The sequence below is a fragment of the Lissotriton vulgaris genome, chromosome 6 (genome assembly GCF_964263255.1).
Source record: "Lissotriton vulgaris chromosome 6, aLisVul1.2, whole genome shotgun sequence".
NCBI classification, from domain to species: domain Eukaryota; kingdom Metazoa; phylum Chordata; class Amphibia; order Caudata; family Salamandridae; genus Lissotriton; species Lissotriton vulgaris.
Window position 1 is genome coordinate 324,504,186 of NC_141694.1, and position 22,943 is coordinate 324,527,128.

The 22,943-nt window shown below is 42.6% G+C and overlaps 1 protein-coding gene across 2 annotated transcripts; it reads right to left on the reverse strand.

The window, feature by feature from the left end:
* Positions 1–741: 741 nt before the first annotated feature.
* On the reverse strand, positions 742–22,081 carry KLF11 (KLF transcription factor 11). 2 transcript variants are annotated; one of them, XR_015296611.1, is made up of 5 exons: positions 21,920–22,068; positions 17,217–17,477; positions 11,051–12,032; positions 1,304–4,017; positions 742–1,251 (listed from the first exon to the last, which is right to left on the reverse strand). XR_015296611.1 is itself a non-coding variant. In XM_086926352.1 (4 exons), exons 1-4 carry the CDS (start codon positions 21,935–21,937, stop codon positions 3,719–3,721), a joined length of 1,560 nt encoding a protein of 519 aa, XP_086782478.1. In that variant the 5' UTR covers positions 21,938–22,081; the 3' UTR covers positions 742–3,718. The 2 variants fall into 2 exon arrangements, 1 of the variants encoding a protein (XP_086782478.1); XM_086926352.1 differs by having other exon boundaries at positions 742–4,017; positions 21,920–22,081.
* Positions 22,082–22,943: the final 862 nt, after the last annotated feature.

Genomic DNA, 22,943 nt, shown 5'->3' on the forward strand with positions numbered 1-22,943 from the left:
ATGGCACTGCTTCCCAACACAAAAGAAAATCCCAGGCTAAAATAAAGAGTTTCACCTCTAGTTATTGCGTGGAACACATCATTCAACCACAATCATTTTAAGTACAAACATCGTTCAATTGGAGTAAAAGGAATATTGTGTGCCCTGATCATACCAGGTGCAGGTAGCTGCACACGTTTATTGTGCATGTAGGCAGTGAAGGGCACATTGATTTCTAATGGGCATTCAGTCTATACCTTGTACATTTAGCAACATTTTAGAGGTAGTGACACAACTTTGACCACTGATGCTCTTTCTGAAGGGAACACACCTAGTTTCTCTACTTCATCTGACCGGCTGTAAAAACAAACATTTTTCATGGAAATAGGCGAAATATCACAACTACTGAGAAATGATACTGCACAGAAATAATGGTGGTATGACTGAATTCTGGAGTCAGAAATGTAATCTAACAAAATGTTGTGTTCTAAATAACTGTCTAATTAGTTGCAGATTTTCTATTATTAACTCTAAAGGAGAAATAGTTCTGTTACCGATATTTAGGTCAAACAATTTGTGACTATGGTACTCTGGATACATATCTAAATTATTTGAGCCAAGGTCGAGTGAAAAAAAGGATCATGATTGGGTAAAATAATCTGTACAAAGTAGTAATTGTATATCTTAAATGAAAGTATGTATGTAAACAATAACTTTATTTTGTACATTGCCCTTCATATTGCCTTTTTTCTTAAGCACTGCAAATATCAGGTGTTACTATAACCTAATTTGATGGTACTCTATTCACTGGACTGGGAAAGGATGGAAGCCGAGTTGGCTATGACATGGTTTAAATTGTAGTCTGCAGCTCGCAACAGATGTCTGTATTGAGGATTTAATTCATTGAGCAATCTAGTTGGTTTATTTCATTTGGGTAATCTGCAATCTGTCATTAATATGGCACTCTACTTTTTCAAAGCCAGTGTAACAAACAAATCTTTGACTTATTATTATTTCAACAGTATAACTCAGCCATTCAGCAGCTGAAAAAAAAGTAGTTACTCTTGAAACATGTTTCATTGTTAAACCATTACAATTTAACAATGAAACATTTTGATGTTGAAAATGTTTATGAAGAGAGTTTCACATCAAAGCAATCTGTATGTTCTAGAAAACCTTCAGTCGAATTTAAGATAATGCAGTGGACTGAGCACCAACAAAGAGATCTGCAAGTCACTTTGCATCCTAACGAGGGATGGGTGAATAATTCCACTACCAGCAAAGTTTGCAGAGTTTTGCCTACTTCGTGCTCCATGTGGAACACAGAGGCCTGCAAAACTCGCGAAGCAACGCAGAGCAGAGTTTTTTGTCTTGCACGGCTCTCCAACTATATATTGGCGATTGCTTGCGAGACAAAAATCGCGCTGGACCTCCTCTCTGTAAGATTTGCTCGCTGCAGGTTGCGACCACTCACGTTGAGAAATCTGCTGCTCGTGTTGAGGAAGCTGCCGCTCGAGTAGAAGGTCTACTCGAGCGGCAGAAAATAGCAGTGCCCTCCGGTGTGATGCAGAGTGCCGTTCACACTGATTTTACAGCATAGGACAAACTCCTGGTGCTTAAAATTGGTGGGAGCAGCACATCTTAACATACTCTGCCGCTAGCGGAACTCCACGGAGCGAGGCAGAGTTCTTCTGTCACTTTGTGGTCTGTCGTGGAGTAAAACTCCATGAACTCTGCCCAGGCCTAATCCTAAATGACTGGACTCAGCTTTCTCTTGTCATTATTGTAAGCAGCATGGATCTGGGTAATTGTCATGTCTATCACTCAAGAGCTTGGTGAAAGCAATTTAGTTTGCAGAGCATGCTATGTAAAGTCAGTTGTTTTTTAGGTGTTTGCTCTTTCAGATCTGTTTGGGAAATATATATATTATGACTACTTTTTCCAAGTTTGAAGGCTACGATATAATTTTGTACTGATCTTAGTTGCAGGTCCTTTTTGTAGCCATAGCGACAGGACATTTATGTCACTAACTGGATTATGTGCAGAAACAAATAGAGATAATGGTTGCTCAGTCTACTCATACTTTCTTAAGAACAACTTTCGGGGATATCCATGTAATCATTTACAGTAAGTGTTCCACACACTAAATAAGAAGCAAACTCTTTTATCACATGCTGTAAATTAAACGGTATCTCGAACAAAAAGCCACGCTATGCACTATTTGATAATATAAGAGTTAATGTACTACTACCACTGTACCCTGTGAGAAAAATGTGTACATCACACTCCTCCTGATAGATGGCTGACAAATGTAACCAGTGAAAGACTGCCATTGTAAACATTAGACTAGGAGCTCTTGCTGGTAACAAACTGAATGTGCATGGATGAGCCCCCGCCAAACGAATTTCACTGAAAATATGCTTCCAAAACCTTTTATATTGACACCACAATTCTCAAAATTAGCATTTGTCTTGTAAACATGGATTTTGATTTTGTATTTCGGGCCAGGTGCTACTAGAAACTTTTAATGGCCATCTGATGTTACAAAAGGTAATTCACCAATCGAATAAGTCTAATATTTGTCAAATAAAAACAAGGATGACAAATTCCTGTCTGTTTTATCATTTACTTGTCTCCCTCTAGACATATAGTGGGCCACTGACACAATGCGACCACATTCTACAGACATTAATATTATCACATGTATCCCTTTAAATCTTCTTGCACCATTACTTTTAATCATGCTTGCGGTTAACTGAAAGGGCCAATGTGCTTGCTGTACAAAATGACAGTAGGGGGACGAAATGTGGCATGTTGGAACCCTTCTGGGTCACACTTCTACTGTTTTTTAAATGGTGCATCACAAGCCTGTTTAACCATTTAAAAGATAACCAAAGCACTCAACCTTGGCCTCAACATCTAACAATGCATGCAGATCCACATGTATACTGTATAAATGTATACTGAGTCAAAAAGCAAGAGGGCACACAATGTTATATACCACGTTACAGTCCTGTGCCAGTATTTCAACTACGCCAAGACCTTTGAAGGCCAAGGTGCCAATCATTAGTTCCAAAAGATGTACAAATTTAGAAGTGTATTATACAACAAAATCAGTTTCTATACAGTGAAATAGGAATAGTGCAACATACAGCTCCAAGTCCCTATAAAATGTCAGTGAGTTTTCTTCTTTAACGGGCCTTAGTCGTATTTTACCAGAGCTTCCCACTTTGAAGCATTTAACATATAAAAAAATAACATGATAAAAGACTTAAAAATAAATTTTAATATAGAGTTCCTGATCAAATGACAAGATAATACCTAAAGAGGGCTATAATAATGAAAAGCTATTTTCAAGTTAGCAGAGCTACTTTGAAAACAAAGCAGATCACGCTTTTCCAAAACTCATTGAATGAAAAAATGCCCCTTTTCTCTCAACTCAGCTCAGGCTCCAATGGGTTAACTTGATATGTTGGTCTACAACGTTTTCTTGTGAGCTATTGACAATAGTGGTGGTTTCAATGCTGAAGTTCGAATGTGAATAAAACCATGGCAATTCGTCCAAGCAGAAACTCACTGAATAGGGCCCCAACCGGTAGGACAGATAAAGACATAAATATCGTTTTTAAAACAGAGTAAAGCTTTTAAAACAATCCCTTGTTCGGCTCCTGCTGAGTCGCTGCAGATTTGTAATATTTGTTGAAGTTCATATACGGTATTGTTCATCCTTTGCTCTCCTTCACACTGAGGACGGCATGGGAATGAGCATGCTTATAGGACCCCCATTACACTTGAGTTTGTCGGAAGTAGCAATTCTGTTCAATTTGCCCACCTCTGTCTGCCAGCTGGGGATCTTCTTGGTCGACATGTGCCTCCGAGCATGTTTCGTCAAGTGATCACTGCGCATGAAACGACGATCACACACAGGACAGGCAAACTTCTTTTCCCCGGTGTGCGTTCTACGATGGCGGGAAAGTTCATCTGAGCGTGCAAACTTCTTATCACAGTCTTCCCAGTTACAGCTGAAAGGTTTTTCACCTGAAGGAAATCAAAGAAATGCGTTGAGTTCATTCTGTAACTAGAACAGTGTTTATATTTACATAGGCAAAGGCATTGCAATGGCTTTCCATTGACTCACACTGGGTTAATGTTTAAAAACGTATTTGTACACTACCCATTTTTTCTTCAAAGGTTTTTAGCAACTTCATCAATGGCATTTGTTCTTGTGCAACACCAACACAATTACGACAGGACCGGTTGTCTAGAATAATTGTGCTTCGCTTGATACGATTATGTCTCTACTTATTATCAGTTGTGGATATATTTATACAGGAGGACACGGGGATGGCATGAATGTTACATATCTCGTAACAAGAGTATGTTTGTTGAGACAATGCATCAGCAACCTACTGAAGCAGTAAAACTTTGCCTACCACTGATTGTGATACTAATCCTACTCAAGCTGCACCTATCAAAATGTCGAAGCTAATGTAGCCGTGGTCAGGCTGCAATGCTTCAATGCTAGCATGGAGGACGGAGTTGTTACCAGACTTTGATGCCATGGGCAGAGATCTACAGTGTGTTCCCTAAGAGGGTCAATTTGTGTCACTGCTATGGATGCTCAGGACTACTGCAGACATCATGGCACTCCTTCAGCAATGTAGCTGTAGTGAGATCACCATACAATCCCACAGGGAGTCCACACCATCAGTCATATATTCAGTACAGGGCAAGGGAAGAAATGCTGGGACGTAATACTGTTATAATATAGAAGCGACTGGAAGAGGAAATATTGCTGTGGGGACAGACCTGGAATCAAGCCATCTTAATCAAGTTGTTCAACAGGCAATCCGATTACAAAAACATAGTATGTTTGACAGGGAATTGGCGGTGAAAGCTCTTTGAGGAACCATGGACCTACAGTGTAAATGCTGTGTGCTGGACACAGTTGGTGATTTGGCAAGCATATTCACAGTACAGCATCACCAATCGCCCTACAGTGGTGCCTGGCTAACAATCAGTAAAGCTGAATATATAGTAGCCAGTGTTTTGAGGAAAAATTGAATGGCACAGCAGTTCACACAGGCACTTCTGGATCATTTCACCTCGTCCACATTCACCAGGCATTGGAAAAGGGCCTGAGGTTCTTCCTGAGGGTACTGGTCTCCCAAACAGCAAGTGTTAACTCTGGACATTACTAACACCATAAGTATCACTCCATGACTCCTGGCACTAATGCATTTTTGGAAGATCAAGGGCGGAATTTGAAAAATGTTGCAATAGAGCTCTATTTTATGGTTTGGTTTTCTGAATAATCTCCGATTGAACTAGTGCATGGAGGAAGAAGTTCATTTTGAAGGGAAGCAAAGACCATTTAAGATTATGTGGTGATGCTTAAAGGGATTTGGCCCCTACTGGTTTTATAGTCTGGGTTCCTAGTATAGGAGACCAACCATAGTCCAGGAACCGGACATGCAACTCGCCAATCATGCTTCATAAAATTTCCAGTTAAGGTAGAGGACATTCCTATAGCAGCGCATGCTCTAGTCTGGATTGACGCCCAGCAGGGGAGAAACAAAATGAGTACAGACCTGACTGGGTATATTATGGATTGCATAGTGCACCTTTTATGGCCTGTGTTTAGTAAAAATGTTTAAAAAACCTAAGACTGTCTACTGTGACCATAATCTAATTTCAAACACGCCACTGGATTGTTTAATAAGTACATTTTGTAATTGGACGAGCCCACAAATGAATGCTTGGATTACTAAAACTGTACGTAAAGCATTTAATATTGTTGTCCCTGTGACCACATAGGAATGGTAGCCTCGCTGTGGATTATATAAACTGGGTATAATTTACAATGCACCACAGAGGTATTCTTTAGTGCAAAGGGTTAGCTATTATGACCCTCACCCTTGCCCTATTTGCAGGAGTCCGGAGTGACGTGTCGGTGCTATATAACCTCCTTTCTGTTGAAATGGAAAAGGTTGGACAGGACCACCTACCTTCCTGCCTAGTGACACCAAAACCTGTGCTCCATAAATATTACATTGGAAATATTAGTACTGGATCATGATAAGTTTGTGCACTCACTGCTATGCATGTGCCAGGGGAGGAGATTGCCAAAATTGCTGTTGATGAGCACCTCTCCTTGTCTTATTTCTTTCTATCCCACTGCCGCGATGGACCGGGGTGGAACAGAAGTGCAGAAGAAATGTATGAACTAAGAATTGTTCCAGAAACAGTTGCAGTTCCCTCTGATGCTGCATATTAGTGATGTAACTTACGAGGACTGGTGTGGCCCAAATTCTCATACATGATTTATTTGTTATACCAGATATAGCCTGTTCAATTTTTCAATAAAGTACTCAGAACAATCAATAGAATCCTGAAACCTGCGTATAAAGCAGTGTCCAATTATCTGCAACTAAAAGAGCTATTTGAGTATTATGCACGCGAGACCGATAATTGAGGAGAGGGTGATACTGTGACCATGTATTCTAAAACCTTAAGTACCCCCTACCGTAATATTTTTCTAAAAAAAGACAGTGCAAGTTGCCTCAGTAGACTCAAGTTTCAGCAAATCCTCAATAACTGCCTGTTCCAAAATCAGCCACGAGGATTCTATCTTTTCACTAAATACAATATTTTGAGGAGGCGCAGAAACTGCAGCTCTCTGCTGGGACTGTTGCCACACGCCACTGTATTCAGAAAGCATTATAATACTGGATTATTTGCTTAGCAGTAGGTCCCATATAGATGTGAACATCTTTTATGAAGTACTGGACATGTTAACTTCTACTCATGCAGCCGTTTCCCACATTTTTTGCAGCTACAGTAAAAGTGGTCACTGATCCGTTCTCTCCAGTCTTCTTACTGTTTATGGTTGCTCCAGGCTGGCTTTGCTTCATTGGTTTAACAACTTGGGCTTGCTCACTGTTTTCAATGCTATATATTGCCCTGCTCATCGTACTGTTTATACCTGACCTAATTTTACCCACTGATGATTTAAAAGTCTGGGGAAGCTATACTAGGTTTAATTTTGCATTTTAGCAAAATGACCCACTGCTATGTTGCCGACAAGCACTGGGTGTATTATCCATCCCTTGAATGCAGTGGATTTACTAGTACTGAAGGGTCGTGGCCGTGCCATCACCCATCCAACCTGTTCAGCATCTAACCTAGAGGAGTCCTGTCTACACAGCACAGTGAAATGTTCTGAGCGACTGCATAAAAAGACTGATGTTAAGCCTGGGTCATGATGTAGAAAGCCATGACGAGTCGTGGAATGAGGTGCAATGTGAGGTCAGAATATGCTTCTAATTACGATGGGATACGTGTGAGGAGGCTTGATTTGGCAATGACAAAACAGTTTTGCAGTCAGAGAAAGCAATAAGCTTGGTTGACCAGGCGTTCTAGAAGTACATTGATGTTAGGCCTCTTGCATGCAGTGAGAGGAGAATGACACCAATGAGACCCTGAATGGTGAAAGGACTGCATTGCTGGTCGAGGTACACATGGCACTCCCACATCTAAGAAAGTTGCGCCTGAGGATGTTACCTGGCCAGTACCAGCAGAAATGTTCATATTTGTCCAGTGGCTGTGCATTTCCACACAAAGCCCTTTAAACGTCCTGTAAATCCTTGGTGTAAAACCGCAATTAACATTGTGGGTAGTTTGAATGGTCTGCCACTGTAGTGCCTGGTACACATACATTATTCCAAATTAAGTAAAGTTCACTAACTTCATCATTCTTACCAACTTCAAAAGCCTATAACGGCAGAATGTTTCAAAACCAAATAGAATAATTTTAGACTCTTTTTGAAACACTTTCAATCCAGAGACACCCAAATTAGCGATGGAAAAAACACATTACATAGGACTTAAACTGCATCTTACTGAGGAGACCAAATGAAGCTGAAACCAGTCTGAGGTTGCTTGTGTTCCCATTCAGAGGAGTTGATGCCTGGCAATTGTGTGCTAGATTATTCCTACTAAGTATGACAGCCTGGTGAGCACCAAGCTGATCCCAATCTGTAATGGCCAACTGAGCAAAAACTATGAGCTGGAAGGTGACCTGGGGTGATCAACATCCCCTCCATCACTTTTTGTTTTTTCTCAGTGAGATGCTCTAAGTGGAGAAGGTATGACTAAATGCAGATCCAGGCTCTCACTATGCCCAGGACTGAAGCTGCCCCTCCCCGCAGAGGCCTGCAAGGCTGACATTGGTCTCGAACTACTTCTGTCGTCATTCAAAGGGCACATAGATTGACAATTAGTGCTGGACTCTTTGAAGGCGGACCAAGGCTGGTTTGCATAAGGTTAATGTAATGGCACAGTGAGCAAAAACAATGGACTGGTATACAGTTCGGTTACTGAGGTTGAGTTCTGCTAAATGTGTATAATCTTTTACTGCCTTCGAAATCAAAGTAGATGTTGTAGGTCTTGATGCTGGAAAAACGTAATAAAAATGTATCAAGTATTGAAGTAATGGTGGCTCAGTCCAAAGTAGCTATGTCACTGCCTAAATTGTCTTGGCACCCAGCGATTTCTATTAAAAACACCAAAAAGTCTGATCTCAGGACCTTCTCTGGATCAATTAATCCTGTTTTCCCAATGGTTCAGGAGGTGATGTTGTAGGGATCTGAAAACATGGCAGAGCTCTAAATTGTATTCATGTCTAAATTCGGAGACAGTGTAATATCTGCTGGATAAAAAATATATGTCCATCGCTAGAAACACCCCCTCCAATCCTTGTAGGTTGCTAATGAATCCCTTTAGTCTGTTAATGAACAGGCTGATGCTGCAGGGCCCCACAATAACTTGTGCAATGATTGCACATTCCTGTTTCTTTATGTGGGCGATGGAGTTTCATCAAAATCCTAATAAAAAGCCCATAATTCTGTCTCAACAGGCTGCCCTTGTGTTACTATGTTTAATGCTAATCAAAGACAAAGCCAATGATATTAACTTTCCTTGAACCATTAATATGAATCATGTCAAAGCACAACTGCATGCAAGCAGAGCCCTATCTGGCAACAGAACATTGGGTCCAGACTCATTCAAACTTGGTCGCATTAGCATTAAGGACATGACAGTTTGCATCCACTCTATTCTTAATAACCTCAATTAAATCGTTGAAATTCAGTCTCCTTGTCGAAGCCGCCCGTGATGGGAAAGAGCGGGTTAGTATCATTCACATAAAAATGAAACCTTGGTGTACTCTATACTAGTAGATAGTGGAGAGGGTTCCCAAAGATGGAAGAGAAAACGGGGGAAAAAGAGTAACCTGTGGGGTTGCAGAGCTAACTTTGGATTCAGGTGCAATGAACCAACCACTTTGGATATTTCTTCCTATTTCTTGGACTTTTACATAAACCACTCAGTGGTATCACTTTCCTGACCTACCACTCCTGCATCCTATGTAACAGGATGCCACTGTCAGCGGAAAGGTCACCAAAGCAACTGAACACTTGCCCACTGCCCACAGCAGATATTTCCTCTAGTCAACTAGAGATGGCTCCATCCTTATGCTGGGCCTGAAGCTCAATTGTCTCTCTTTCAAAGGAATATTTAGTGCTAGGTGCCATGTGAGTTGTTACGTTATAACTTTCTCCATGATCTTGGGAATGGGGGGCCCGCTAAGGTCATTAGTTTGTTGGTGTACGAGGCCAACAAATGGCTTTTTAACGAGCGAAGCAATTGTTAACAAGCAACTTCCAACTTCACTGACAAACCACATGTCCCCCAAACCATTAGGTCACCAAACCTTCCGACTACTACACACAGACACTTGGTCAGTGGGCCAGGGTGGACGAAAGGAGTTGCCTAATGAGGTAGCCTGTCATAACCCCTTTGCCCCCCCGCACCTCCCAGCCCACCCAATATCAGAACCGGCCTGAACAGCCGCTTCTGTTTTTAAAGACTTTTTTGTGAGTGTTTGTTTCTCGAGAACAATCATTACTAAAAAAACAGCCTTCAATACTTTCACGCTGAAATGAACCACTGCAGTGATGCAGGCCATGTAGTAGAGCCCTAAGGATTTCTGCAAGGTGGGGGGGTTCCTCCTCAGGTTGCCGCTGTGCATTTCGCCTAAAAGGGAGGAATTTTGCACTGGTGACCAGCCAATTTTGCACTTGCTTTTGCACAGAGAGACCAGTGCAAAAATTGCTTAATCACCAATGTAAGGCTTTAATAAGCACATTGGTGTGCACAGCTACACATGAATAGTGTCGCAATGTCAGTTTCTAAAGTAACATACTTACTAACCTATACCACACATTATATCTAATTTTCTTACAGCTATAGAAACCACCGGGAAAACGGAGCTAAAAAATTGGTACACAAAGTAAATGGATAATTAACCAATGTGTTCAGAAGACTGGAAAAAGTAAATTCTCTATCCTTCCTGTCCAGTTTTCTCAGTAATTTGGTACATGTAATGGAACTACCTTGTACAAACAAAATTAGGAAAAGGACCACAGAGAACTTGGTAAATGTTATCGCCAGGCTCCTATGCAATGCTTTAAATGTTAACACATACATGGCATCAGCTCCAAAGTAAGGCAAATTTTGACTTAAATGTGACGAGTCAGAAAATGTGATGTTAGCTTGGTTTTAAAAGCAATCTTGGTGCAAATAAATATAAACTAAACATAGCAGCAATGAGGGAGAAATAGTACCTAAACTCTTAGCACAAATGAAACGGCAATATAAATAAAAAGCTAACCTACCAACAGAAACAGAAAAAAAAGTGGTGAAAGTAAAAATCGAACAACACAGTCACAAACATCACGAGGGATACTGTATTTTTGCCAGATGACACACCATATACCTGTAAGAGCACAGCAAGGTTCTTTCCCAGACTATGACTCAGTCCTGATGTAATCTAATGAAATACACTGTAAAATAAACAAACACTCGGTTTCTCTGCCACTTAAACAGTAGCATGAAGAAATCTTGTGCGACAACAATGCCCTCTACCGCCATCTTGTACTAAATGTGTAGCTCCATAGAAATCTAATACTAGATAACAGTAGGTTTCGGTACAAAAGTTTGATATACTAACCAGTGTGAGTGCGGAGATGAGCTTTCAAATGGGAACTTTTAAAATAAGTCTTTCTGCAGCCTGCAAAGTTGCAGACATAATTCCGCCGTCTGGAGAAATCTATTTGGGGGGCACAACTTTGACCAGAGGTAATGAAAACAGGCGCTGGTGCTAGAGGCAATAACTTTGTGTGTCCAACAGTCATTAAAGGTGGCTGGCACTGCGGAGGTTGCGTGACAGAGGCTTGAGGAAGTACAAACATCACAGTTCCCTGAGGCACCGACGTTCCCATGAGGATTGGCTGAGAGGATGCAGCTGGTCTTGGTATGACTGGTTTGCTATTTGTGCAGGTCGTCTGTGCAGGTGGCTTAATGAAGGCAGAAATCATACCTGCTGGTCCACCAACAGGAATCATTTGGCAGAGAAGTGGGGGGCTCGAAACAGGCACGGAAACCAGATGGGAGACCCTTCTATGTTGATCATGTTCAAAATTCTTTAAACCCTGCTCTTGAACGGGACAGCTAGGTTCCTGGGTTTTAACAGAAGGATGAATAGGGGAATTGTGCAAACAAGGCTGGCATTCTGGAAAATTGTCACTATACGAACTTTCGGTGCTAGGCACATCTTTTAAGTATTTGGAATGCTTCAGATATTGTCCTTCACAATGTTGAGTGGAATTATGGTTGCCCAAAGAAACTCTGGTTTCCACCTGCGGCGTGGGAATGTGATGGTGAGTGCTGGCAGAACTATCTGCAGTGTGACGGATCACGCTTGTTGCCATGGCGCTGCAAGAGTGAGAAGCAAGTTGCTCAGTGGTACCAAGCTTGCAAGAAGTCTGTGTCTCCATACATTTGGTACGTGTTTTGGCTCTAACGGCAGATTTGGCTGCACACACCGTCGAGTTCGCTTTAACGGCTGCTGGCTTGCAGTACGTGACTTGTGATGATGGAAGCATTGTTGCAGAGGGTTCCACAAATTCAGGGCTGTGTGGCGGAGTCATACACTGTAAAGAAACACATTTCACAGAATTAGACTCTATATAAAACTAAAGAAGCAAAGAGTTTTCATCCTGGCTAGATACACTGTATTGTAACGTTTACAGAATGCAATGATGTAAAAGAACATTGCAGCAGATCAAAAAAATTAACCAAAGTTTAAATGTGTGCCTCTACATTCCATTTTATAGGGCAGCAGTGGCTAACGTTGTTGCACTGACAGCACAGCGAAGCCAGATGTTTATCTACATAAGACATGTTTATTCACAACTAAAAGGAAAGTTCCACCCAACAAGTTTTTTCGCCATTGAATGTCCCACAGTACAAAATCCTTGAATCATCAAGTCATTTTCCCCCAATTGTATTGTATTTCAGCATTTATTTAGTGCTTCTTATCCCTATGTGGGGCGCTGAAGCGTTTGCCTACATGAGTAGCATGCTACACCGTGTACGGTGTGTGGTTGGAAGGCTGTTCTTTTTTGTTTTGATCCTATGTGAGGAGTGTTTCCATGTTGTGTGTGATGACCACAAAGGTGCGGGTATTGTGTTATGGGATGCAGCCCGTAGCAGTGTGTTGGATGATGAAGTGTGAGAGATTGATTTGCAGTTTTATGATTTTCAGTATGCTGGTATCTTTGAACGGATTTGCAAGTCCCTTTTATGTTATTTTGTATAATATAGTCTTCTTAGCTTGTTGCTAAACTTTGTTGTCCAATCTTGAGATTTTGTTGTGAATTCTTGTATTGCCAACTTTAACAGCTGAAAATGACCACTTGTCAGCTGCCATCTTGCTAACTCCTCGCTACTGTCTGACACATTTCAAGTGGAAAAAGGCAAATTATACTTTATTGCTTTGTGTGGATGCACACAGAGAAAGCCCACAAACACAGTCACAAAACGTCAATGGCTAGAACTTGCAAACTGAAACTAATAGTAGTAACAAAGAGACCTCAAGAAATGTGAAATCTGGCAAAACCTTGCTGCTGTCTTTCTACAATTTATTGCCAAGAAACTCCAATGATATACTGGCTATAGCACCTCAGTGTTTAAGTATTCAAACAATATTTGAGGTCCCAGGAAGAGTTGACACTAGGACCTTCAGGTTTTATTTGGAGTATCTTACTTTAAATGAAATACTTTTACCTATAGTAAATTTAAACTTGTTATTTATTTAAAAACAATAAACATGGTTCTGATCCGACATTGAAAACAATGTATGAATACTGTGCCTACTGTAACTGGGTTTCAATTCCAAACCTACTGTCACCTTCCAGAGTAAGCCTTACTGCTAACCATGCTACACTTGGAGTCTGATCTACTAAGTACTTGGTCAATCACACTGGAGTAAAATAATACTCAGTCTGCTGATACACCTGTGGTAAAGGACAGCCCCTATGACGGACACTGCCCAGTAATTGCTGACTTTCCAAGGACCCAGAGTAAGGTTTTTCACAACAATGCCTGATCTACCAGTCACTATGCTATAAAACAGCGTAATTTACTTCATCAGAAGCGACATTGTTGTCTACAAAGCTGGCACAGATTATTCGCACATTGCCTCATAAAACCTTTTCTCACCAAAGCTGAGATTGAGAATATGCTTTGTGTATCTTAAGGATGGCTTACGTAATATTTCATAGCGATCCAGCTGCACAACAGCCCACTTTCAGAATGTTATAAAACTCTGAAATAAAACGAAACGTGTCAAGTCACAGTAGAGAAATGTGTTTTTTCCTACACACCGGATTGTAAATAGCTGCATGGCTACTAAACTAGCTTCTAAGCACTAAACCCTATAGTGAAAGAACAGCATGAAAGAAATTAAATTATGCACAAAGCCCATCTTTGCTACAATGTGCAGAATTAACCTGATCCATGTCAAAAGAACAGGGAGCCACGAAATAGATGGTATTACTTAAGATGCTACATTTGTTTTTAAAGCCATCTTGATTTCTTGGGGACAGGATTCAACCACTGTTAGTCCTTACTACTTCAAACACTCCTGTAGCCCGTCTGTCAAGAATTATTAGTGAATAGACCTGGCTTACGGGCGTTTTGAGGCTTTGACAGATGATACTTCAATGGGGCAGGGAGGTAGAAGGATGTACCCCACTACCCTGGAGAACTACGGTCCTTCACATGTAGAGATCTCCGACTACATGGCAAAGATCTCTGTGCCTTCATAGGACCTGCCACCATGACAGCTCCTCTGAAGACACTGAATCTTTGCTGTGCAGATTCCATGTTCAGTGTGCCCACGCAGCAAAGTTTTTGTTTTCCGTAAACAAACTCCTAAAGTGGATTTAAAAAACACCAGTCTCTGACATGCTAAGAGCTTTCTCCGAGCTGGTGAGGTCAATTATTTTTTTCCTCTTCTGGACTGCCAGGCTTTCCCTGTTGTTTCAAACAGGAAACAATTGACCTGTTTTGACCAATGTCAGTCCAGTGGTCAAAAATATCCAATGGTGCAGCCAACGTCATCTCCGCCAGCATAAACATGATGGTTTGCAAGACTCCAAATTGAGCGAGTGAACCAGGAGTTCGGTGGAAAGGGTGCTCCCCCGCCCCTCAAACCCCCCCCGCATTTGTGGTGGAGTACTGACGTCAAACTCTAAATAAAACTTAGGGGCAGATTTACAAGCCCCTTGCGCCACGTTTACGCCGCCTTGTGTGACGCAATAGCGGCGTAAACGTGGCGCATCCCTGCGAGGCATTTACAACGTGACGCATCTAGGGAGATGCATCACGTTATAAAGCCCAGCGCCACAATGGGGGCGTTCCCACGCAGGGTGGGCGTTCCGGCACCTGTGCGCTTCGCAAAAGTGCCTGCGTTCATGCAGGCACTTCTGCGACGGTGCTACGTCAATTCCTTACGCCTGCTTCAAGCAGGCGTAAGGACTGACGCAGCATGTTAAGTATTGGGCGGCCCTGAGCATTGCTGGAGTTGCGTCGCGCTTGCGACGCGACTCCAGAGATGCGCCGCCCTTATGTCACGAGATGCGTCACGCATCTGCCTACCCTTGCGCCACAGTGCACCGCATTGTAAATGCGGCGCATCTGCCGTGACGCAAGAGTAGTTTTGCGTGACGCATTTGTTCTGGCGTATCTCTGCTGATATGCAGAGATGCGCCAGAACTCATAAATATGCCCCTTAAAGCTTTAATTTGCAGGACTAAGCCACATCTAGCTATAAAAAAAGTTGTGAATCAGGCCCCTGGGGAAGAAACATCAGCAACACTAAAGCATTGTTAGATTGAAGACCCGAGGATTGTGTCACACATCACAAAAATATTGCTTACAAAAATCAGGGTTCGTATGAAGAGGGGCATTGCCTCAACAATGTGAGGGACAATGTGAAAACAGGAATACGGTGAAACATGCTTTTTTTCAATAAAAATGTTTTACCTAATTTTGTTTTCGAAGGAAAAGTACCAGAACTGAGGTATTGCTTTTATCTGGTTTCTGGATTTATTAGTGTTGCCTATCAAAGAACGTTGCATATATAACTTTTTAGATCGTATATATATATCAACATTTACAGAAAGGGGTTACATAAACGTGAGTTGATGGTAAATAATGGTTTGGGTAGGAGACATGCATGCCGACAGTTGATCATCAAGCATATTTACAATTACTTATACTTACATTGTGTTAGTAGTCACTGCTTAGCTTAGCAAGGGAATGGACAAAGTGTGGAGAAAAGACAGAGGATTCAAGGGCGCATGTGTTATCGACTTGTTTGAATTACTAGAGGTTACATGTTTTTTATAGCTTCCATGTTTGTTATAAGATAATAAAAACCGTCACAATATTTTAGAATTAATACAGGGTAATAAAACATTTTGCAATAAAATACGTTGCTTTTCTTATTAATCAGTTTCTTTGACGGGCATGTTGATATTTCAAGGATAGGAGATGTTAAAACCTTTGGCATCTCAAACATTTCATTTCATTTCTATTGTGGCCCATAGCTTTCAGCTAAGCTGTTATAAAGTGGCATGTGCAGCTTTCAGCTAAGTTGTTATAAAGTGGCATGTGCATCAGAATAAGAAATTAAGTTCAAATTTGAAATTGTGCAAGGTACTAAAGTCCCATAGTTTTATTTTTAAAAAGTTAGTTTGAAATTGTATTTAGGAGAAGAAAAACAACTTGAACCTCAAGAAGGCACATGTTAAGAGTACAGTTAGAATTTGGTTGGTAGATAGCCATCCTTGCTCTCAGAAGTTATATACCTCTTGGGTGGCAAGCTAAAGATTCTGTAAAAGCTTGCTTTTTGTTCATGGTTCAATCCCCCAAATGAAGTACAAGGCTTGAATGTGCCAAGGCTTGTAAACACAGGCATTTACACATGCAACTTCCACATGTTGCATCGACAAATGCTCATTAACACATTGAAGCGTGCCCTATTGGCTTTTCCAGTGCAGGGGAATACATACTAAAAAGGATTGTTTTTAACAACCAGCATGATAATTGAGCGTACTTTTCAGATGTAAAATAGTCCCTTGTGCATTCCAATGGAAGCACTACCTGTAATGTGGAATGATACACCAAATATCAAACAGGATGAAGAGCCAGGAAAACACTCCTGTAGGTGCAGTCAAAGCCCATTTTATGTGTATTTCAAATAATTGGTAACTGTATACCTGGCAGACAGCTGTGGTGGCACGTTAAGATATAAAAATAGAGGTTGTATCACTGTGCCAGGGAAGAAAAAATGCTAGGCCTTTTATTCTAACGAAGGAAGATGAAGAGGGAAATTGCATGGAATAGAAAATGTGTGTGAGCATAAACCAGATGAAGGCATGCTATATAGGATCCCATAAAACTCCCTTCCTTTCTGCTTGATCTGCATGTTTATGATCACTGTTTGATGGAGGAATAGAAGAGGCAGGGCGCGATACATAGCATAAAAATGTGGATGAATCTCCATTAACAAACAAGTGTCTTCTACCTGGGTGATCCAAACATCATGGGTAAGTCAAGCTTTGCACATTGTAATGCATTCTCACAGTGTAAGAGCAGAGTTCAACATCTCCATTGTGGGCAGCAAACCTTACTCAATTTTACATGCTATCTGCACACATCTTTCCTGAATGAGAATGTAGTCCTGGAATACAATGATATATAAAATGTAATACAATGTATACAGACTTCCTATATGTAAAGGGTTATCTTAGAAACAAATCTCTTACCAGTGTAGATAGCGAATGAAAATCCTTCAGATGGTCTGATGCATTTTCACTATGTATTGTTATGTCACTTGAATCTGAAGCAGGTGTTAGTGGTCTCATCTTCAAAAGGTCACTTTTTTGTGACCTTTGGCCCCAGGAGCTCATGCAAACCAGCGCCTCAACTGCTTCAAAGTCATTCTGCTCCAAGGTGCTACACGTAGACCTCTCGCTGTCGTGACGCTTTCTTTCCATAATAGATTCACAAATATCCATGAGGTCAACCTTTGGAGAAGCAAATAACTTAGTTAGAAACAAATATCAATACCACATATGTTATAATACCATAATGATAATTAACAGTGTGATTGGGGCTTTTAGAGGTGGGTGACCACAGCACATCTAACAAAAAATTAGGGGATATCCTACACTCTTGCACACTCCTTTAAGGGACCGCCCTGAAAAAATGGACAGACCCAGCCAGGAAAAATGTCCAGCATTTTCTGGTAGACAAGCGGATGATGACTGGTTATATGAGCCCTGGAAGATGACGAATGCGCTTTGAGTCTAGCGACAGGATTCACATAGATGACAGAGCTTACCCTATGCCACCATCACACAGAATTTATGTTAAGTTTTTTTCCCCATGAAGCAGCTCCCACAACATATTTCAAAGTTTATTCCAGACTCTTTAGCCTCTCATAAATAAAACCCTGGCTCAAGTGTCACATTATGTAGAACACGTCACATAACCAGAAACACCAAACTCGCACACTAGCCAATCGTCGGGCAATGGACTCTGCGAAAGAAACGTCATAACCTTGAGGATGCCGCCACTTGAAGTAATAACACGGCACAGTATATATCAGAGATAACAATGTGCACGGGATGGCTTTCGCTATAAGAATAAATCAAAAGGTTACCTATGTACGATTTTAAAAAGTGTTGCAGTGCGTTCAAGTCAGGCCAGCATAGTCTACAGTGCTGGAGCCCGACGCCAGGCTTCAGCCGGCTTGTGCCTGTACTGCATTAGGAACCTGGGCAGCGGTTCGTGTCCTCGGATGAACTGGCGCGTTTACAGCATTATTAGGACAAGTGAGACGGGAAGCTGCATAATCGCACAGCTTGGACTGCAGGCCCAGCGGATAAGAGACACACACTGTCTGGTTTAGCAGCTTAGTGTGAGAGACAGCCATCATCACACTCGCAACAAAGAAGCCCTTCCCTATACAGCGAACAGGAGCGTGTGAATTAGAATCAATAGTGTGACAATGTAGCACACAGATGTTGGTTCTTGCAAAGATGCAGCCAGATGTGTAAATTAAAAGAAGTAAAACGCGTCCTGGTATAAGCTAAACATCACACAGACACTTTGCAGGCCTTGCCTGGAGGATTTCATTCCAGAATCAGGCACTGGCATCGACTTATCTAGTCAGTTGTTTGACGTCAAGCAAAATCCCAGAATTATATCATGTTCCCTTATGGAAGAGCATATTTAAAGCTACCCCTTGCAGTCACAGATAGGCATCTCTGAAGGTGTTCTCCAGTTTGGTGTAATGGCACTGCGCTTCAAAAGGACAGGTCATAGCAGGTACTTGTATGCCTTGGATTTGAGAGGTTGAACACCAGCACTTACCAACGTGAGTTCAATACTTCAAGGCCCTCCTTAGGAGTGGAGCAGAGTAATTCCAATTATTTTCCTGCCCTATAATCACCATGACCGGGGGTCCCGATAATTCCAGGGGCAGGAAAATAACAAGAATTACAAGTTTTTAGGTAATAACGTGGAAACTGGAAACACCATGCTGAGACCCATATGATTTCTCCAATAATTCAACCGGAGACACATTATTGACTCACATTTAAGAGTAATAAAGTTCGTTTTTTATGACATACTACCGTAATACGACGAATGTAAAAACGGAGGGAAATACACGTAATTGGTAATTCTTGCAAATGTAGACCTGATGGATATTCAAGGCATGAGTAATTATCTGCTGTCCCAGCATCTCACTTCTGAAAAGTCCTGATGAGGGAATTTAATTCCTAGCTACTGGTGCATCTCACACCTGGGATCTTCTGATGGGACATCTGAGGTGTAGTTATTCTCATCTCTCTCTTTAAATCTCCCATCTGGGTGTACCTGGTCAGAGTATTTGAGGCCTCAGCAATTTTCATATAACTCTCCATCTTTCATCTAGACTGAGTTCTCAAGGATATTTTAGACCTGAGTAATCCTTTGTCAGCCCTGAGTATCAGATTTAGGCTAAATTGATCAACTTATCTGAGGTATGAGTAATTTCACAGAAGACTCTGTGTCTCACATCCTGGTGGGCCAGACAGGGATGACTTTCTACATAGTAAATCAAAAGTTATAATGGTTGTGCACAGATTAACAGCACTGGTAACCTAGTTCTGCCCAGTACAGCTTTTGCAGGAATGTTCAACAGACCAGACCAGTGGCACACAGCAACATCTAATGGATGATGCTGGGAAAGTGATGCAAAAAATCACAACCATGCTATGTTTAAGTTCATTTTCAATCTCAAGCACTGAGTTTTTAAACAACGGTGATTCACACCGCCACTTGTAGATTCACTTTCCCTATGTAAGCATAGGCCTACAACTTCTTCATCCAAAACAACTGCTAAAGGTGATGTCAGACGCTTTTAATGGAAGATTAGTTTTGACTGACTGTGTATTTGAGGTTAATGCATGCTGTTTGGATTGTATAAATGAAAAGCACTCTAAACGTCGGTTCACCTCTATTATCCACTTGAACATGCAAAACTATGATGAGGATAACTCACAAAGAAGCCAATCCGCCCAGTGTCTGGTGAAGAGGAAGTGAGATCACACACTCTTTGACCACCAGTAACATCACAGAACTGTCCACCTTGCCCACCCTGAGCCCCTTCGCAGCCTCCTATTTGCGAATGAAAGAGTAGAAACTACAGCAAGAGGGCACTTAAGAGCTTGTTACTCCGTGTTCCTCATTCTGCATGCATCATCATGAGACCAGGGGTTGCAAGGATTAATGCCAAGGGCTGCAAAGAGCAAGCGAGGGTTAGTAGAGGCCACCCAGGTTACCCATAATTGTGCTAACAATTGAAATGACCAAACCTTGAATTTGAACTGCAATGGCCAAAAAAAAATCTTTTAGATAGAAGTTGACATATATATATATATATATTGTCACCCGTAGCTACACTAATTCCCTACATCTTGCCCCCCGCCCCCGTCATAACATCTCCACCTACTTTGACCCAGTTCTCCTCAACAGAGCCCTGCCCTCTTATTACCAAACCTATTCGTGCAAACAACATCTAGGGTCACTGTCCACCCGCGACTCTTTCCCCTCAGAACCCAGCCTAATGCAGCAGTCCTACGGGGTCTCAAATAGGAAGAGGGCGTGCAGCTACCGCCCACTCCAAATATAGCTCGTGCACGACGTCACGTATGAAAATAGCCACGCGAGGAGCGCGTGCGCTGTTGCGACGGGGCGAATGGAGAGGGCGCTGCCCCGCACCTGCATTTGCATTAAATGGTACAGTAACAAAATCATTGCAGTGTGACAGGCGGTTGGCAGGCGAGAAGAGGTGGGCCACACTCTTTACCGTTGAGAGCTTTTTAAGCTGTTCATAAATGTTTTCCTGGAGTTCCCACGCAGAATATGCAGTAAGCACGCGCCACCACCCTTCGCTTCACGAGCCGCCTTGGGGAAAGTTGGGATCCCCCAATCGCATCATTTATGCAAACGTACTGGGCATAAGTATCTATTTAAGGGATAACACACAACCAAAGGCTCCGTTAGTTTAAGACTATTTTTAGATGACGATGGCAGTAGAGGGTACCACCATGCATAAGAATACTTTCATGCAGGCCATGTGCACATATTACATAACGCCTGTTGTGCTCTCATTTCTAATGTAACCTGCTGCCACGACTCACACCCACTGCTGCAATGATACTAACACCACATCCTATGCGCCACTCGATATCTTCACATAAAACTCCCATGTTCAGAAAATAAACATAGCAAGACACACGTTCTCGTACACAACGTAGGCGGATAATAGAGCTAAGCTATGGTGGGGATGACCTGTGAGGTGTCACTGTCATGCCTGGCGTCAATGGGTTAAATGCGGCGTTATTGTCTGCTACATGCAGCTAAGAAATTAGGTTACTGGTTCAAGTGTCGTTTTTCGAGGCTGTTGGCATCGGGCTGTGATAGACTAGGATTTTGTTTCGAAGATGGCAATGGGCTCTGAAATACAAAGAGGCACTTGTTGGTGTGATGCAAGTCTGAGATGTCACCCGCGTATATTACGGACGGGGCACTGGGTTGTCAGGTGCATGAATGCATCGAGGCAATTGACTGAGACATACAAGGTGGCACTTGCTGTTCGATGGCAATGCTCTGCTAGATGCGCCGTGCCAGTGTTTCCGGATCTGTAGGGCGTGTGGTAGTGGTGGTACTGTAGGGTATGTGTGGCAGTGATGGTACTGTAGGGTATGTGTGGCAGTGATGGTACTGTAGGGTATGTGTGGCAGTGGTGGTACGGAGTGCTTATATAAAGGAAATGTATGGGAGGAAGGGGCACTGGACTGTTGGAGGACTGGTGTGTGAGTGGGAGCACAGGGTGAGGTAAAGCGGTGGAAGGATCTCTAGGATGGAGATACAGCGTCTCTGGGGCTGGCAGGTGGGATGGTGGCTCGGTACTCACAGAAGGCGAATCGTCCATGGCTGCAGAAGGGGTCGCGCACAGCACAAAGAAACAAAGGAGTTGCCCGCCCCAGCCAGGCTGTGCATCAGCAATAACAACCGTGCCCTCAGCATGCAGGGTTGGACCTCCTCCCTGTACCAAGAAACCCGAGGAGGCGAGGCTAAGGCGCGGAGAGGAGGAGAGAGCGGGCGGAGAGGGGAAAACAAAACACACATCACTGCAAAGACCGGTCGGAGATGATCCACCAATGAGAGTGCTTATCTTCCAGTCGCTTACCAATGAGAGAGCCGACTGGCGCGTGCTCCAGGCGTGATGGCAGCGTGGTTGCAGGAAGCCCGGAGCGTGCACCAGAAGCGACGTCACTGTCGAGGCGGGCGGCTGAGTCTGCAAGTAGAGTGAGGCTGAACTCGGTGAACCGCTAGCCTGGAAACTAGGGGAAAGGTGGCGGGGCGGGGAGCGCGTGTCAGTTACTCAGGCTCCGCCCCGCTCCTGCCCTCCGGCACGATGCCAGAGACAGGGGAATGCCCTGTTCCGAGGCTCCAGTTGCAACACATCAACAGGGAAGAAGTAGGCGTCGCCTACACACCCCGAAAACTGGTGGAGATAAACACCGTGGGGGTGGGGCAGCGGTGGAGCTCTCTAACGGGGTATGGCCTAGGTTTACTGGGACATTATTTCTACAAATGTTGTTCTCGCTAAGCGTGGCTGGTTCTAAAAAAATATTGTTTTTGTTAGGACTATCGGTTAAAAATTTTAGAATTAAAATAGGAATAATGTTTGCGCCACAGCACATACCCCGCTCGGGTGTGGGAGGGGAGTTACGTTTGAGTCCTTTGGAGGGAATGTTCTAGCAATGGCGGGTGGTATTTGGCAAGGCTAAATATGGCAAGACTCGCATTCAACTTGGAGATCCCTCCGAAAGGGGTTTAGGGCGATAAGCTGCATGCCAAATGACTACTGACACAGAAGTGTGTGCAAAAGGCCACTTTCACGAGGCAGGTACGCATCACATATAACACCTTAT

Coding starts and splice junctions, on each gene's coding strand:
- KLF11 (XM_086926352.1), bottom strand. Junction 12,033..17,216: donor TTCATTCGCTATCTACACTG/GTAAGAGATTTG, acceptor GTTTCTTTACAG/TGTATGACTCCGCCACACAG. Junction 4,018..11,050: donor TCATCTCCGCACTCACACTG/GTTAGTATATCA, acceptor GATTTCCTTCAG/GTGAAAAACCTTTCAGCTGT.